Here is a 17,072-nt window from a genome sequence, read left to right on the forward strand (position 1 = left end):
CTTTAGGCACATGTTAATATATTGCCAATGCTGAAGGTATCTGAACAATCTGAACAATGGGCCTGCTTCAGATTTGTAAGTAATGCAAAAAAGGCAAGTAACTTTGTATCTGGAACAAACCGTGGTGGTCATTCCGAGTTGTTCGCTCGCTAGCTACTTTTAGCAGAATTGCAAACGCAAAGCCTCTTGGAGTGTATCTTAGCATAGCAGAATTGCTAACGAAAGATTAGCAATTCTGCTATTAAGTATTTTTTTGCAGTTTCTGAGTAGCTCCAGACCTACTCCTAGATTGCGATCAGCTCAGTCCGTTTAGTTCCTGGTTTGACGTCACAAACACTCCCAGTGTTCGGCCAGCCACTCCCCCGTTTCTCCAGACACTCCTGCGTTTTTACCTGGCACGCCTGCGTTTTTTAGCACACTCCCGGAAAACGCTCAGTTACCACCCGGAAACACCCACTTCCTGTCAACCATTCTCTGATCAACAGAGCGACTGAAAACTTTGTTCGCCCGTGAGTAAAATAGTATAGTTTTGTGTAAAATTGCTTAGCACGTGCGCCCTGCGGTGCATACGCATGCGCAGAACTGCCAGATTTTAGCCTATTAGCAATTCTGCTAAAAATAGCAGCGAGCGAACAACTCGGAATGACCATCCATATTGCAATGCAAGGGGAGCAAATACATTTATATTGTTTCAGTGCAGGGTAAATACTGGCTGCTTTTGCATGTAGCCCACACGTTAGACAGCTTTACTATCACACTGCAATTTAGATTTCAGTTTGAACACCACCCCACTCAAACTCTCTCTGCACATGTTCCATCTGCCCCCACTGGTTTTGCCAGTTGCTTGCTTTTTAGCTTTACTTGCAAATCAGGCCCATTGTACAACAGAGTTGCTCTGTATACAGTAGCAGATCTTGCTATGGGCACACAGGATTTTTGCCCGGGGCACCGCCTTCCGGAGGGCGCCGCCGCTGTAGCAAGATCCGCTACTGGTGGTGCCCCCCGATGCTGTGCTGTCACAGCTGTGCGGTGCGTGATGCACCGCACGGCATTGTGGGAGCGGCACATAGACACTAGGGGTCATAATTGACCTCTAGTATCTATGCTGTGCTATGGGAGAGACGTCATGATGTGACGTCTCTCCCATAGATCAGAGGAGCGGCGCCGGCAGCCGGAGATGGAGGTAAGCAACGGTCGGGAATCAGGAGCGGGGATGGTATTAATTAATTCTTTTTTTTTTTGTGAACGGGGGCACAACTCTACAGGGGGCACAAACGGGGGCAAAACTCTACAGGGGGCACAAACGGGGGTACAAGTCTACAGGGGGCACAAACGGGGACACAACTCTACAGGGGGCATACCTGACCACGCCCCTTTATGAAGCCACGCCCCTATTTTCGCCCGGGGCACCACAATGGCTAGAACCGGCCCTGTCTGTATACTACCTATATATCCTTCTAATGTTAATGGTGCCCTCATAAGTCCCTTTGGTTCGGCCATTAGGTTCTGTTTGCCCCTAAACAGCTGGATCAGTTGCAGTGATCCCCTTGATCAGGTGTCAAAGTGGCTAACACAACTCAAATGCTTGTTTTGGAGCCTGTAGAACTTCTGGGCTGAACAAAGACCCCACACCTGCAATGACAGAATGGGAATCATAGAATTACTTTTGTTCCTCTATAGCCACTAAAACGCAATACCATCTAGAACAATTTTTTTTAGATATGTACGAATTTTGTGGATGTGAACCAAAACACAGTTTTGGATCTTCCCGTTTTCCAGAAATTGGGATTATCTGAATTTCAGGTTTTGGATTGCAAAAATTAGATGATATTATCTGTTTTAAAAATAAATAAATAAAAATAAAATCAAGATCCAAAACTAAAACACTTGAGGGTGAAATAAGACCCAAAACACCTCTAGTTAAAAAACAAACAAAAAGGCTATTGACCAACCAGTGCTGCGCTGTACAGGGCCATCTTAACAGCAGTGTAGGCCCCTGGGCAAAGCAATGCACTGGGATCCCTACCCATCCTCCAGCGGTAGGGGCGGGGAGTGCTATCAGCGGCAGCTGTGATGTCCCGCGGGTGGTAGGGGGTGTTCTATCTTCCGCTCAGCATGTAGGACCTGGAGCAGTAATTTCTTCTAATTACTCCTTTACTGCACAGATGGTGGGAGATGGGGCGGTATGGAGAACACTAAACTGTAGAAGGGGGCGTTGGGCTGAATGAAGGGGCCCCAGTACATGACTTCCAGGGTGGTAGGGGGTGTTTAATACATAGGGGAGGGGTGGATAGTGGAATGGGCTTAATATTTATCATTTTCTGGTGGGCGGCAGCTTGCTTGACTGCAGATATCTCCAGTTCCTGTGAATAGGTTTCTTAGCTTTCAATTGAGAGTCCCATCTTTCAGGAGGTGCTGGGGACTTGGGGATCAGAGTTCAGGAGCCAGAGCAATCCACTGACGAAAATATAAAACTGCATACCAGGCGTGTGGAGCTGGAGCAGGGACCAGCTGCTGGAAGGCTGATATCTCTGGTTCTGGGCATAGTAAACTCTAAGTCAGACAGAACCCGAGATATCTGGCTGGGAAGAACAAATAATTGGATGTGGACCACTGCTTTGAAGTCAGATATCTCCGGTTCCCTAGGGCCGGTTTTCAAAAGTCTGGTACCCCTGGAAAAAGGGGACCCTCAGCTATCATCCTAGGGCCCTTATACTCCTGGGGCTCTTGGTCAATGAGCCCATATGAAAAGACAGCCCTGCGTAGAATCATGGGGCCCTAGGCAGATGCCCAGTGTGCCCATATGTTAAAATGGCACTGCCCTAAATCTCCCTGCATGTTACATCTGCCCCACCTGCAGTGCAACATAATTCTGCACAGGTGCAAAGTTACTTTTTTTCAATAAATGTCGTTATTCCTTTAGCTTATGCCGCTAATGCTAAAGTTTTCTAACATATTACCTACCTTTCCTACCCGTTGTGCCCATACCAAGAGACAGCCTTGGCGCTATACGTATACAGAAAAGATTTCCCAACACTTTAGTCATTAGTCACCAGAATATCAACATGCGGCAGTGTGAATGTCTCCATGGTGGCAATGTGGATGTTGGCATGGTCATTATGTCATTATGTTGACATAGTGAATGTCGGCAGCCATAATGCGAATGATACATGTCACTGGTTTAAGGTTAGGGCTCTAACACTGGAAAAATGCTATGTCGGCATGCCGACTCTCGCTATGCACAGTGGCGACATTATGAACATATTAGCACTGTGTATGTTGACATGTCACATGTTGACATAACAACTGTGTGGTCAGATCATGTTGACAATTTTGCGTCAACATTTCTGAATGTCAACATTACATACCGCACCCGGTTTAGCCAGCTAGTAGCATTGTTCTGTATGTTGCTGTGCTTTTGGTTAGGATGGTGGGATTACAGCAGGTAGGTATGTTTGACAGCCCTTCTCCAAGTAAATACAATTACACAGCAATACCCCTACAACAGATGCTCATTAAGAATAAGTAGAAATAACAACAACAACAATAATAATAATATAATTCTTCAGAGATGTATGGCAGAGTAGCAAAGCTCAGGCTGAATACATATTCCTCAATGGAATGGACTGCATGAAAGACGCTAGTAGAAGGATGATACACATTTTCAAAATAAACTGTAATGGAATGAAAGTTACCCTTTAATAAACCATTTGGGACTTAAACTGACCCGTGTTTGCTACAAATAGCACAGGGTTTCAAGAGGTCCGCTGATTTAGCTATGGGCCCGCGTATGCCGGGTTCTACACCTGTTGGTATTACTACCCCTTCATCCTATGATACTACACTGACACCATGTACGTTTTTAATGGGGTTTTGGCAATTTAACATCCCGATTTTACCTGTTTCATGAGAATTAAATGTCTCTATTATTTCTGTGATGCTCCCTCTTTATAACGACGGCTGATGCTGTAGCGAAGGTGTTGTTACAAAGACGGTGATATATATTGGGATTATTATATTTTATGCAGCCAGTATTCAGTTATAAAGACCACCCTCTGTATATCACATACAGTAGCAACAGTTACCTGAGAACATTCTCACTTCCATCATTTTTCTTTTCTTAGGCACATTTCTGTCAACTGTCACGCACTTATCCATGGCCTGTCAAAGCCACCTGATACTTCTGCTCCTGGTTCTGTTCGCAGTCAGTACACAGCTTTCACATGCCCAGCATTGGTCACATGGATGGTACCCAGGAGGCAAGAGGGAACTGGATATGCCCGCTTCCGCAGAGGTATGTCATCAACGTATTGTTCTCCAAACCAACGCGTTTCTCCACTAAATTCCTCAAATGTAAATAATAGATTTGTGAAGATTTGTTTGCCAACAAACTGAGCAAAAAGTATCCTGTACAATGGAGTGCTCTCTACCTCTCCCAGAAAAGTATGGTCACCTCCTATCTGTATGCTTGGTTTACTACAAGTGATCATCGTCAGAGCAGACTCACACCTAACTTATACTAGGTGCAAGTGATATGCCTGGAAACGTGCATCAGGCCTGATTCTTGCATGATTCTTCTGGACAAACCAAGAAACATAATTCCGTGAGGCCATGTGTTCAGTTGTTACAGCAAGTAAGACTGTAAGCTGTCACAAGCAGGGTCCTCCATCCTCTTGGTTCCCACTCTGCACTGTTCTTATATCCAGTGTGCTCCCACTCACAGTCAGGAAGCCTGACCCTTTCTGTCGGCCCTTCCCAGGGGTTTGGTCATTGATTGTTACTGTTAATAATTGTCTCTGTCTTAGCAGTTACTCTCTCAGTTGACTTTATACCTCTTTCCGTGGTGCTGCCTGTGTTAACCTTGTTATATTGTAATGACTTTATTTTCTGTAATTTGTCCCTTTATGGTGCTACAGACACATGGTGGTCCATATAAATAAAATATAATGATAATAATGCCAATAAGTAAAGAGTAATGACAGAGCACACTATCCAAATCTCTCATTGCTACAGTCTGCACTGGCCACCAACAATAGGAGGACAATCTCACAAAAACTGTACATGGCTCTGCCTTTAACCACTTAACGGTCTGATACTTTATCCAAACAGCACTTATTCACATTATCCTATATAGTAGAGCCCCTTATTCATGTTACTCTGTACCGTAGTTCCCCTTATTCCTGTTACATCACACAGTAGTTCCCTTTTTCATGTTAGATCACACAGTAGTTCCCCTTATTCATGTTACACCACACAGTAGTTCCCCTTATTCTCGTTACACCACACAGTAGTAACCCTTATTCATGTTACATCACACAGTAGTTCCCCGTATTCATGTTACGTCACACAGTAGTTCCCCTTATTCTCGTTACACCACACAGTAGTTCCCCTTATCCATGTTACATCACACAGTAGTTCCCCGTATTCATGTTACGTCACACAGTAGTTCCCCTTATTCTCGTTACACCACACAGTAGTAACCCTTATTCATGTTACATCACACAGTAGTTCCCCTTTTTCATGTTACATCACACAGTAGTTCCCCTTATTCATGTTACACCACACAGTAGTTCCCCTTATTCTCGTTACACCACACAGTAGTAACCCTTATTCATGTTACATCACACAGTAGTTCCCCGTATTCATGTTACGTCACACAGTAGTTCCCCTTATTCTCGTTACACCACACAGTAGTTCCCCTTATCCATGTTACATCACACAGTAGTTCCCCGTATTCATGTTACGTCACACAGTAGTTCCCCTTATTCTCGTTACACCACATAGTAGTTCCCCTTATCCATGTTACATCACACAGTAGTTCCCCGTATTCATGTTACGTCACACAGTAGTTCCCCTTATTCTCGTTACATTACACAGTAGTTCCCCGTATTCATGTTACGTCACACAGTTGTTCCCCTTATTCTTGTTACACAACACAGTAGTAACCCTTATTCATGTTACGTCACACAGTTGTTCCCCTTATTCTCGTTACAACACACAGTAGTAACCCTTATTCATGTTACATCACACAGTAGTTCCCCTTATTCTCGTTACACCACACAGTAGTACCCCTTATTCATGTTACATCACACAGTAGTACCCCTTATTCATGTTACATCACACAGTAGTTCCCCTTATTCATGTTATAGGGCATAGTAGTACCCCTTATTCACATTGCGCCACACAGTAGTTCCCCTTATTCACATTATGTCACACCATAGAGACCCTTATTCACATAATGCCACACAGTAGTAATGTCCTTTATGTACATAATGCCATGTAGTAATAGTGCCCCTTACACACATAATGCCACATAGTAGTATTGTCCTTTATGTACATAATGCCACACAGTAATAGTGCCCCTTACACACATAATGCCACATAGTAGTATTGTCCCTTATGTACATAATGCCACACAGTAATAGTGCCCCTTACACATATAATGCCACACAGTAGTAATGTCCTTTATGTACATAATGCCACACAGTAATAGTGCCCCTTACACACATAATGCCACATAGTAGTATTGTCCCTTATGTACATAATGCCACACAATAGTAGTGCCCTTATACACGTTGGGATAATAATAATTCAGATGTGGCTGTTCTTGCAATTGCTGTTGCTATCTTTTGCAGTTTACAATTGCAATTTTATACTAATATGGGCAGAAACTATTCTGGGCATAGGGATGCCCATTGCTGCCGCATCATTTCCATCTGATGGTGACAACTGCTGATACATCAGTACCATCATCGCAGATTCTGAGTACCGCTGAAGATGCACAGGGTGAGCTGCTCTTGTGGGACACAGAGGGCTCTCCAGTAGTAAGGAAGACTGCAACTGCTAATTTATGCAGACCCTGAAGAAGCTGCCTGGACGGCCGTGACACATCGGCGTTTACCCAACCACTCCTCATTACCACTCACAAATGCTGTCTACCTGTCACTCCCTTTGAGACTAATTCCTCGGTGTGACCACCATCGCAATTCAATTGCTGCAGACTGCGGCTCAGACGCATGCGCATGAAGAAAACTCAACTGATTTGCATACAATAGCCACTTTGCGACCTCATCTGAACTATGGGGGTAATTCAGAGTTGATTGCAGCAGCACATTTGTTAGCAGTTGGGCAAAACCATGTGCACTACAGGGGGGGGGGGGGGCAGATATAACATGTGCAGAGAGAGTTAGATTTGGGTGGGTTATTTTGTTTCTGTGCAGGGTAAATACTGGCTGCTTTATTTTTACACTGCAATTTAGATTTCAGTTTGAACACACCCCACAGAAATCTAACTCTCCCCCCCCCCCCCCCCCCCTGCAGTGCACTTGGTTTTGCCCAACTGCTAACAAATTTGCTGCTGCTATCAACTCTGGATTACCCCCTATGCCAACAATGGTGTGTTATAAATAAAAGATAATAACGCTGGGCTTTAGTGCAACTGGGACGGTAATGACAGAGTTACAGTGCAGCGAGGACAGTGTATAATGTTATATTGGAGCTAGGACAGTGTGTATTGTCTTACAGTGTGTACTGAGCTATAGTGTATATGAGTAATGTTTCAAATGTATTTTAGTGCCTATGCTGGGTACAGAGAAGCAAAGACGTCTTAACGGCCATGGGCAAAGCAATGCAACTGGGGCCCTTGCCCACCCATTCACAGAAATAAATAAAAAATCATAACTTTCCCTGACTGTGGTCCCATGCCATCTCTACAAATGCTTCCATACAATGAATGGCCCTAGCACTCTGATTGGTGGATAGCTCAAGCTATCCACCAATCAGCATGCTGAGATCCATTCATTGTCTATATCCACCAATCAGCATGCTGAGATCCATTCATTGTCTAGTTGCATGCTGGGAGATTGGTAGAAAATACTGCGCTCTGATTGGGCGATAGATCCAGGCATCCATCAATTAGCATGCTGACAGCCACTCACTGTCTAGCTGCGGGCTGGGAGGCAGGGAGAGAATGCTGCACTCTGATTGGTGAATAGCTCCAGCCATTCACCAATCAGCATGCTGACAAAAATTCACTGTCTGGCTGCAGACTTGGAGGCAGGTAGACAATGCTGCCGGGCTGCTGTGAATGAGCAGCTTGCTTGAGTGCAGATATCTCCAGTTCCTAGTTATAGATTTCTTAGCTTGGGATAAAAAACTAGAGAGTCCCACCTTTCAGGAGATACTGGGGACTTGGGGATCAGCGTTCAGGAGCCAGAGCAATTCACTGACAAAAATATAAAACTGCATACCAGGCGTGTGGAGCTGGAGCAGGGACCAGCTGATAGAAGGCTGATATCTCTGGTTCTGGGCATAGTAGAGACAAGCTGCCAGTGTGCAGTGAAAGGGGAGAGTCCCAGCTTTTGGAGTATGCCCTCAGAAAAACTCTAACTCAGACACAACTCAAGATATCTGGCTGAGAAGAGCAATTAACAGGCTCGGATGGGACCACTGCTTTGAAGTCAGATATCTCCGGTTCCCCAGGGCCGATTAAAAAAAAAAAAAGGTACCCCTTGAAAAAGGAGACCCTCAGCTATCAGCCTAGGGCTCATATACTCCCAGGGCACTAGGGCAACTGCCCATTGAGCCCATATGAAAAGATGGCCCTACCAAGTATCATGGGTCCCTGGGCAGATGCCCAGTGTGCCCATACGTTGAGATGGCACTGCCCTAAATCTCCTTTCATATGTTACATCTGCCCCACCTGCAGTGCAATATAATTCTGCCCATGTGCAAAGTTACTTTTTTTTCTTCAGAAAATGTTGTTATTCTTTAAGCTTATGTCGCTAATGCTAATGTTTGCTAATCTATTACCTCCCGTTCCTTTGCTTGCAGCTCTCAGAAGAAATAAAGTTGTGTGAAGGAGAGGAATGCGCTTATGTGAGGAACCCCAGGAAAAACATGCTAAAGAACATATTGGTAAGGTTACACGTGTGCTGTGGGTGTTGTCACATTGCCCATCTGATTATTTTAAGTAAATGTAAAATTCCTACTGTTCTATGCATCACCCTAGTACATAGTTGCCGACTTTTGGGCTGACCGGTTGGCACTGTGGTGGGTGATGCGGGGGCGTGGCTTTTCAAAGGGGCGGGGTGAGGGGTGACAGGAGGCTGTTATTAGCTGCCTGGTCCACCCACTTAACTCAGTAAGTGGGCGGCTGGGCAGAGAGCTGCGGCAGCTCCAGGAGACTCGCCCACTCTTCAAGGTGGCTGAGAGTGCCACCCAATTTTTGGGAGCCTCTCGGCCATTCCGAGTGAGTAGGCTAGTATGTCTTAGTCATTATTTCATCAATGGGTGTTCCCATTTTCTCTGCATAGGAGAGATGTATCAAACCTTCTAAAGAGTTTGAATTAGGATTTTGCCAATAGCAATCAATCAGTTTCTTGGTATCATATATCTAATACATTTTATAAAGGACAGATAGAAGCTGATTGGTTACTATGGGCAACAGCTGCACTTGTCATCTTGAGAAGGTTTTATACACATCCCCCCAGGGCTGCCAACTGGAATTATGGGGCCCGGGACTGGCAAAATAGGCAGGGCCCTCCCCCCCCCCCCCCTCCCCCAACACACATAAAAAAATAAAAATAATTAAATGAATAAATAAATAAATATATATATATATATATATATATATATATACAGGTTGAGTATCCCATATCCAAATATTCCGAAATACGGAATATTCCAAAATACAGACTTTTTTGAGTGAGAGTGAGATAGTGAAACCTTTGTTTTTTGATGGCTCAATGTACACAAACTTTGTTTAATACACAAAGTTATTAAAAATATTGTATTAAATGACCTTCAGGCTGTGTGTATAAGGTGTATATGAAACATAAATGAATTGTGTGAATGTACACACACTTTGTTTAATGCACAAAGTTATAAAAAATATTGGCTAAAATTACCTTCAGGCTGTGTGTATATGGTGTATATGAAACATAAATGCATTCTGTGCTTATATTTAGGTCCCATCACCATGATATCTCATTATGGTAGGCAATTATTCCAAAATACGGAAAAATCCCATATCCAAAATACCTCTGGTCCCAAGCATTTTGGATAAGGGAGACTCAACCTGTATATATAATTTATTTTATTTTTTTAAGGAAAAAAAATCTGTGTCCCCAGACTTTTGCCCCCAGCACCATATTACGCCCCACACTGTATTGTCCCACACAGTATTGCCCCAAAACCTGCACACTGGGGAGCTGCTTGTTGTCAGGGGTTCTGCTTGTCACTCCCCCCTACCCCCCTCCACCCTCCTCCCTGGAGCCCCTAGAGCTGCAGCAGACTGTTCAGCAGCCTGCTTTAAGTAAAACTATTGAAAATGTCCCTTACAAAATGGCCGCTGCCTCGAAGGAGACGGTTATTAAAGATACTAGAGCCTCCTCTACTATCTTTAATAACTGTCTCCTCAGAAGCGGCGGCCATCTTGAGAGGGACATTTTCAATAGCCTGCAGGAGCCGGGCAAACAACAGGCGACTGTGGCAGCGTCAGGAGGACAGACGGCGGACAGAGGACGGATGGCGGCGTGCAGGCAGCGGCATGAGTGGCTCGGGCCTTCCCCTCACTGTTAGAGAGGCCGGGCCCAGGACAGCTGTGCCCGCAACAGGACAAGACAGATGTGTTACCCTTTGTTTTTGTTTTTAAATTTAATTTTCTTACATTATACGATCAATTTTGTTTTGGAATTTGTTACCACTGATCACCACAAAAAATATTGTACTGACCCCCCCCAAAAAAAATAAAAATAAAATAAAAAATAAACAAATTACTGTATAAAGTATTATCATAATTAGCCAGAAGTAAAAATTGAACAACTGCATAAGAATTCACACCCCTTTGCATATAATGAGTAACCTCTTCCGTGGTCATATAATTAGATGTACAATTTAGGTTTTTCTATTGACCATAACAAAACTGGAGATTCATCATGAAGATCAAAGAACATTCAAATCAAATCCCAAAAAGGTTATTAAACCGCATAAATCAGTAAAAAATATAATTAGATTACAATGACTCAACATCCCCTAGTGAACCGCCAAGCCCATACATCGTCATTCAAAACTGAGATTCAATATGAGGGGGCTGTGTGCAGTGCGCACTTACTCTTCCACTTACCTGTACCCAGAAGTGCCATCTTTCCAGTGATATATTCAGAAAGTTGTTGCATGCACAGAAGTGAGCAGACACGGGCATTCATTTCGGAAGATACCAGGAGGCTTACGCCATCTCTTGCACAGTTACAGCTTCCACATCAGAGATAGGAGGAACTGTCCGTGGCACAGCAATAGCCCGGGCACTACACAAATCTGCATTTTATAGGAAAGTGACAAATGGAAACTCATTGAAGTAGCCTCACATAGCGTATCCAGAAGCATTGCATGTGTGACCTGTATAAGTCACAGAACCGCTCAGTGACTTGTAAAACCTCTATAATTCACTGAATATACTCCATGTTCTTATTGTTTTGCAGGCAGAGGTATTGGCGAGGCAGCTGCAGAAGAAATAACAGTTTTAATACAATTATCCGTCCCCTTCCACCCGGACTCACATGGTGTTCTCAAGATGCTACGTCTTCAAGAACCCTACCGTCAACTCCTAGACCTTCATCAGTCTGCATCAACGATATCACCCAAGACGGGACGACATTCTGAATTCTAGACATTGCTTCATATGTTTTATTATGATTGGAACGAGACATGTATATTTCAACTCAGTATCTGTGTCCATGGGGAATTCCCTCTTCTGCTTGTTTTATGACTTAGTCCTGTAGGCTACGGCCACACATAGCGGTCAAGGTGGTCCCACTTGGCCGGGAGGAGGGGGTCTTGTGTTCACACGGATCCTGTTCTGCAGAATGCCGCAGAACAAGGGACGGCCAGTGACACACGGGATTTCAATTGCACTGTGTGAACACATACATTGAAATGTATGTGTTCACCTTGAAATCCCGCCGTCCTGTCATCCGGCCTGACCGCAGCATGCTGCGGTTGGTTTTGGCGGCGGGACTGCCGCACATATGTGGGTGCCTGCATAAGTGCCCATGTGCAGTCTCCTTGCGGCCAAGCAGGTCCCGCTGAACGGACCCGCTTGGCCGCTATGTGTGGCCGTAGCCTTAGATGAACTATACTGATGGCCTCAGATAGGCTGTGCCGTGTTCCTGATATGTTACATTTTCTACAACGGAACGTTCCCAACAATTTAATAAAGGATCTCAATGTAGTTAGCTATGCAGCGCTGTGGGGTCAAAAGTGTAACATCAACAGTCTTTAAATAAAATCCACAGGTCGTAAAAGCATCTTGATTTATTTATAACACAGCCTAACTTAACTTATACAACGACAATTCTAATATTGGTTGCGGCCTTTGAAGCAACCGGTATTGGAGGGTTGGTATTGAGAAACTGGCGGCCGGGATCCCTTAAGGTCAGTATACCGACCCCGGGATTCCGGCCGCAGAATGTGTGGGTGGGAGCGCAACGAAGCCCCTCGCGGGCTCAGAGGCTCGCCACAGGTTTTATTCCCACTCTACGGGTGTCGTGGACCCCCAGGAGTGGGAATAGTCCCTGTTAGTTAGCATGCCGGCTGTCGGGCTTTCCCCCGCTTGGGATTTTAGCGTCAGTATTGGGTTATTCCACACCAATTCACAACAGGTCTTAAGATGACCGTATCAGATCGTTATGAAATTTGGTATAATAAATTGCTGCCATGGGGGTAAAGAACCCCCCCAAGCCTTAGGCTGATAAGTACACTGGTTTTGAAGTTATATGCCTTTAAAGCTGCAATTTTTGAACAAAAAATTTGCAATCAACATTTTTTTAAATTGCACTTGCAGCTGACCTAATTGATATAGAGAGTTGGAAAAGTCTTCATTTTAAACTTCTCTGTATGGGCTTTCATATGATATATAACACAGCAGCATGTTTCCATAAAAAATATAAAATATCAAAATGAAATGTCCAATTTTCTCAAAACGCCAATTTTTTAAAAATTGTAGAAAAAAAAATCTCAATATTTGTTCATACTGTTGTTAGTAAATCCCCATAATTTTATTTTGGGATCACTTGCTAAAAAAGCTTTCATTTTTGAGTGATTCATGAAAATTGTATTTAAAAATCAAGAAACAATATTTTTTTCTCCAGTTTATTATATTAGAGGAATGAACGTTCCTCTTCAGGTGTGTTTGGGGATGAGATTCTACAGATGGTGCCTGCTCCTACTTCTGCCCAGTCGCACAAACCTAAGTGAAAAAATATTCCATGTGGAAAGACACTTCAATTGTGTTGAATAGGCTAGCGTTTTACTTTTCCTCGGACCACTACAAGTGGTCCAGGGATAGGTTAGGTTTGGGGAAGGGCTTTAAATAGTGAAGAAAAGCTGATTGGCCACTAAGTTAAGCCCACCCAAACCTAACCTGTCACTAGACCATTTGAAAAAGTGGAGTGTTTAATTACAGAGGAAAAACAGACTGGGAGAATGTGTGCTAGGAGCAGGGAGGAACAGCAACTTGGAGAACGGGTGCTGGGAGCAGGGAGGAACAGTAAGTTGGAGAACGGGTGCTGGGAGCAGGGAGGAACAGCAACTTGGAGAATGTGTGCTGGGAGCAGGGAGGAACAGCAACTTGGAGAACGGGTGCTGGGAGCAGGGAGGAACAGCAACTTGGAGAATGTGTGCTGGGAGCAGGGAGGAACAGCAACTTGGAGAATGGGTGTTTGGGAGCAGGGAGGAACAGCAACTTGGAGAACGGGTGCTGGGAGCAGGGAGGAACAGCAACTTGGAGAACGGGTGCTGGGAGCAGGGGGGAACAGCAACTTGGAGAATGGGTGCTTGGGAGCAGGGAGGAACAGCAACTTGGAGAATGGGTGCTGGGAGCAGGGAGGAACAGCAACTTGGAGAACAGGTGCTGGGAGCAGGGAGGTACAGCAACTTGGAGAACGGGTGCTGGGAGCAGGGAGGAACAGCAACTTGGAGAACGGGTGCTGGGAGCAGGGAGGAACAGCAACTTGGAGAACGGGTGCTGGGAGCAGGGAGGAACAGCAACTTGGAGAATGGGTGCTGGGAGCAGGGAGGAACAGCAACTTGGAGAACGGGTGCTGGGAGCAGGGAGGAACAGCAACTTGGGGAATGTGTGCTGGGAGCAGGGAGGAACAGCAACTTGGATAATGTGTGCTGGGAGCAGGGAGGAACAGCAACTTGGAGAATGTGTGCTGGGAGCAGGGAGGAACAGCAACTTGGAGAATGTGCGCTGGGAGCAGGGAGGAACAGTAACTTGGAGAATGTGTGCTGGGAGCAGGGAGGGACAGCAACTTGGAGAATGTGTGCTGGGAGCAGGGAGGAACAGCAACTTGGAGAATGTGTGCTGGGAGCAGGGAGGAACAGCAACTTGGAGAATGTGTGCTGGGAGCAGGGAGGAACAGTAACTTGGAGAATGTGTGCTGGGAGCAGGGAGGGACAGCAACTTGGAGAATGTGTGCTGGGAGCAGGGAGGAACAGCAACTTGTAGAACGGGTGCTGGGAGGAGGGAGGACAGCAACTTGGAGAACGGGTGCTGGGAGCAGGGAGGAACAGCAACTTGGAGAATGTGTGCTGGGAGCAGGGAGGAACAGCAACTTGGAGAACGGGTGCTGGGAGCAGGGAGGAACAGCAACTTGGAGAACGGGTGCTGGGAGCAGGGAGGAACAGCAAATCCCCATAATTTTATTTTGGGATCACTTGCTAAAAAAACTTTCATTTTTGAGTGATTCATGAAAATTGTATTTAAAAATCAAGAAACAATATTTTTTTCTCCAGTTTATTATATTAGAGGAATGAACGTTCCTCTTCAGGTGTGTTTGGGGATGAGATTCTACAGATGGTGCCTGCTCCTACTTCTGCCCAGTCGCACAAACCTAAGTGAAAAAATATTCCATGTGGAAAGACACTTCAATTGTGTTGAATAGGCTAGCATTTTACTTTTCCTCGGACCACTACAAGTGGTCCAGGGATAGGTTAGGTTTGGGGAAGGGCTTTAAATAGTGAAGAAAAGCTGATTGGTCACTAAGTTAAGCCCACCCAAACCTAACCTGTCCCTGGACCATTTGAAAAAGTGGAGTGTTTAATTACAGAGGAAAACCAGACTGGGAGAATGTGTGCTAGGAGCAGGGAGGAACAGCAACTTGGAGAACGGGTGCTGGGAGCAGGGAGGAACAGTGACTTGGAGAACGGGTGCTGGGAGCAGGGAGGAACAGCAACTTGGAGAATGTGTGCTGGGAGCAGGGAGGAACAGCAACTTGGAGAACGGGTGCTGGGAGCAGGGAGGAACAGCAACTTGGAGAATGTGTGCTGGGAGCAGGGAGGAACAGCAACTTGGAGAATGGGTGCTTGGGAGCAGGGAGGAACAGCAACTTGGAGAACGGGTGCTGGGAGCAGGGAGGAACAGCAACTTGGAGAACGGGTGCTGGGAGCAGGGGGGAACAGCAACTTGGAGAATGGGTGCTTGGGAGCAGGGAGGAACAGCAACTTGGAGAATGGGTGCTGGGAGCCGGGAGGAACAGCAACTTGGAGAACAGGTGCTGGGAGCAGGGAGGTACAGCAACTTGGAGAACGGGTGCTGGGAGCAGGGAGGAACAGCAACTTGGAGGACGGGTGCTGGGAGCAGGGAGGAACAGCAACTTGGAGAACAGGTGCTGGGAGCAGGGAGGAACAGCAACTTGGAGAATGGGTGCTGGGAGCAGGGAGGAACAGCAACTTGGAGAACGGGTGCTGGGAGCAGGGAGGAACAGCAACTTGGGGAATGTGTGCTGGGAGCAGGGAGGAACAGCAACTTGGAGAATGTTGTGCTGGGAGCAGGGAGGAACAGCAACTTGGAGAATGTGTGCTGGGAGCAGGGAGTAACAGCAACTTGGAGAATGTGTGCTGGGAGGAACAGCAACTTGGAGAATGTGTGCTGGGAGCAGGGAGGAACAGTAACTTGGAGAATGTGTGCTGGGAGCAGGGAGGAACAGCAACTTGGAGAATGTGTGCTGGGAGCAGGGAGGAACAGCAACTTGGAGAACGGGTGCTAGGAGCAGGGAGGAACAGCAACTTGGAGAACGGGTGCTGGGAGCAGGGAGGAACAGTGACTTGGAGAACGGGTGCTGGGAGCAGGGAGGAACAGCAACTTGGAGAATGTGTGCTGGGAGCAGGGAGGAACAGCAACTTGGAGAACGGGTGCTGGGAGCAGGGAGGAACAGCAACTTGGAGAATGTGTGCTGGGAGCAGGGAGGAACAGCAACTTGGAGAATGGGTGCTTGGGAGCAGGGAGGAACAGCCACTTGGAGAACGGGTGCTGGGAGCAGGGAGGAACAGCAACTTGGAGAACGGGTGCTGGGAGCAGGGGGGAACAGCAACTTGGAGAATGGGTGCTTGGGAGCAGGGAGGAACAGCAACTTGGAGAATGGGTGCTAGGAGCAGGGAGGAACAGCAACTTGGAGAACAGGTGCTGGGAGCAGGGAGGTACAGCAACTTGGAGAACGGGTGCTGGGAGCAGGGAGGAACAGCAACTTGGAGGACGGGTGCTGGGAGCAGGGAGGAACAGCAACTTGGAGAACGGGTGCTGGGAGCAGGGAGGAACAGCAACTTGGAGAATGGGTGCTGGGAGCAGGGAGGAACAGCAACTTTGAGAACGGGTGCTGGGAGCAGGGAGGAACAGCAACTTGGGGAATGTGTGCTGGGAGCAGGGAGGAACAGCAACTTGGAGAATGTGTGCTGGGAGCAGGGAGGAACAGCAACTTGGAGAATGTGTGCTGGGAGCAGGGAGGAACAGCAACTTGGAGAATGTGTGCTGGGAGCAGGGAGGAACAGCAACTTGGAGAATGTGTGCTGGGAGCAGGGAGGAACAGTAACTTGGAGAATGTGTGCTGGGAGCAGGGAGGGACAGCAACTTGGAGAATGTGTGCTGGGAGCAGGGAGGAACAGCAACTTGGAGAACGGGTGCTGGGAGGAGGGAGGAACAGCAACTTGGAGAACGGGTGCTGGGAGCAGGGATGAACAGCAACTTGGAGAATGTGTGTTGGGAGCAGGGAGGAACAGCAACTTGGAGAACGGGT

General features: G+C 46.3%; 1 protein-coding gene across 6 annotated transcripts in view; it reads left to right on the top strand.

The window, feature by feature from the left end:
* The window catches only part of LOC135019383 (progonadoliberin-2), a 179,031-nt gene extending 166,729 nt beyond the window's left edge, over positions 1 to 12,302 (top strand). For all 6 annotated transcript variants that reach the window (XM_063953116.1, XM_063953107.1, XM_063953124.1 and 3 more), the window contains 3 exons: positions 4,125 to 4,294; positions 8,833 to 8,916; positions 11,481 to 12,302. In XM_063953116.1, the coding sequence (XP_063809186.1) occupies positions 4,157 to 4,294; positions 8,833 to 8,916; positions 11,481 to 11,516 (258 nt within the window). In that variant the 5' untranslated portion in view covers positions 4,125 to 4,156 and the 3' untranslated portion in view covers positions 11,517 to 12,302. The remainder of the gene's footprint in view (positions 1 to 4,124; positions 4,295 to 8,832; positions 8,917 to 11,480) is intronic.
* Positions 12,303 to 17,072: the final 4,770 nt, after the last annotated feature.

The sequence above is a fragment of the Pseudophryne corroboree genome, chromosome 1 (assembly GCF_028390025.1).
Source record: "Pseudophryne corroboree isolate aPseCor3 chromosome 1, aPseCor3.hap2, whole genome shotgun sequence".
In the NCBI taxonomy this organism is placed as follows: domain Eukaryota; kingdom Metazoa; phylum Chordata; class Amphibia; order Anura; family Myobatrachidae; genus Pseudophryne; species Pseudophryne corroboree.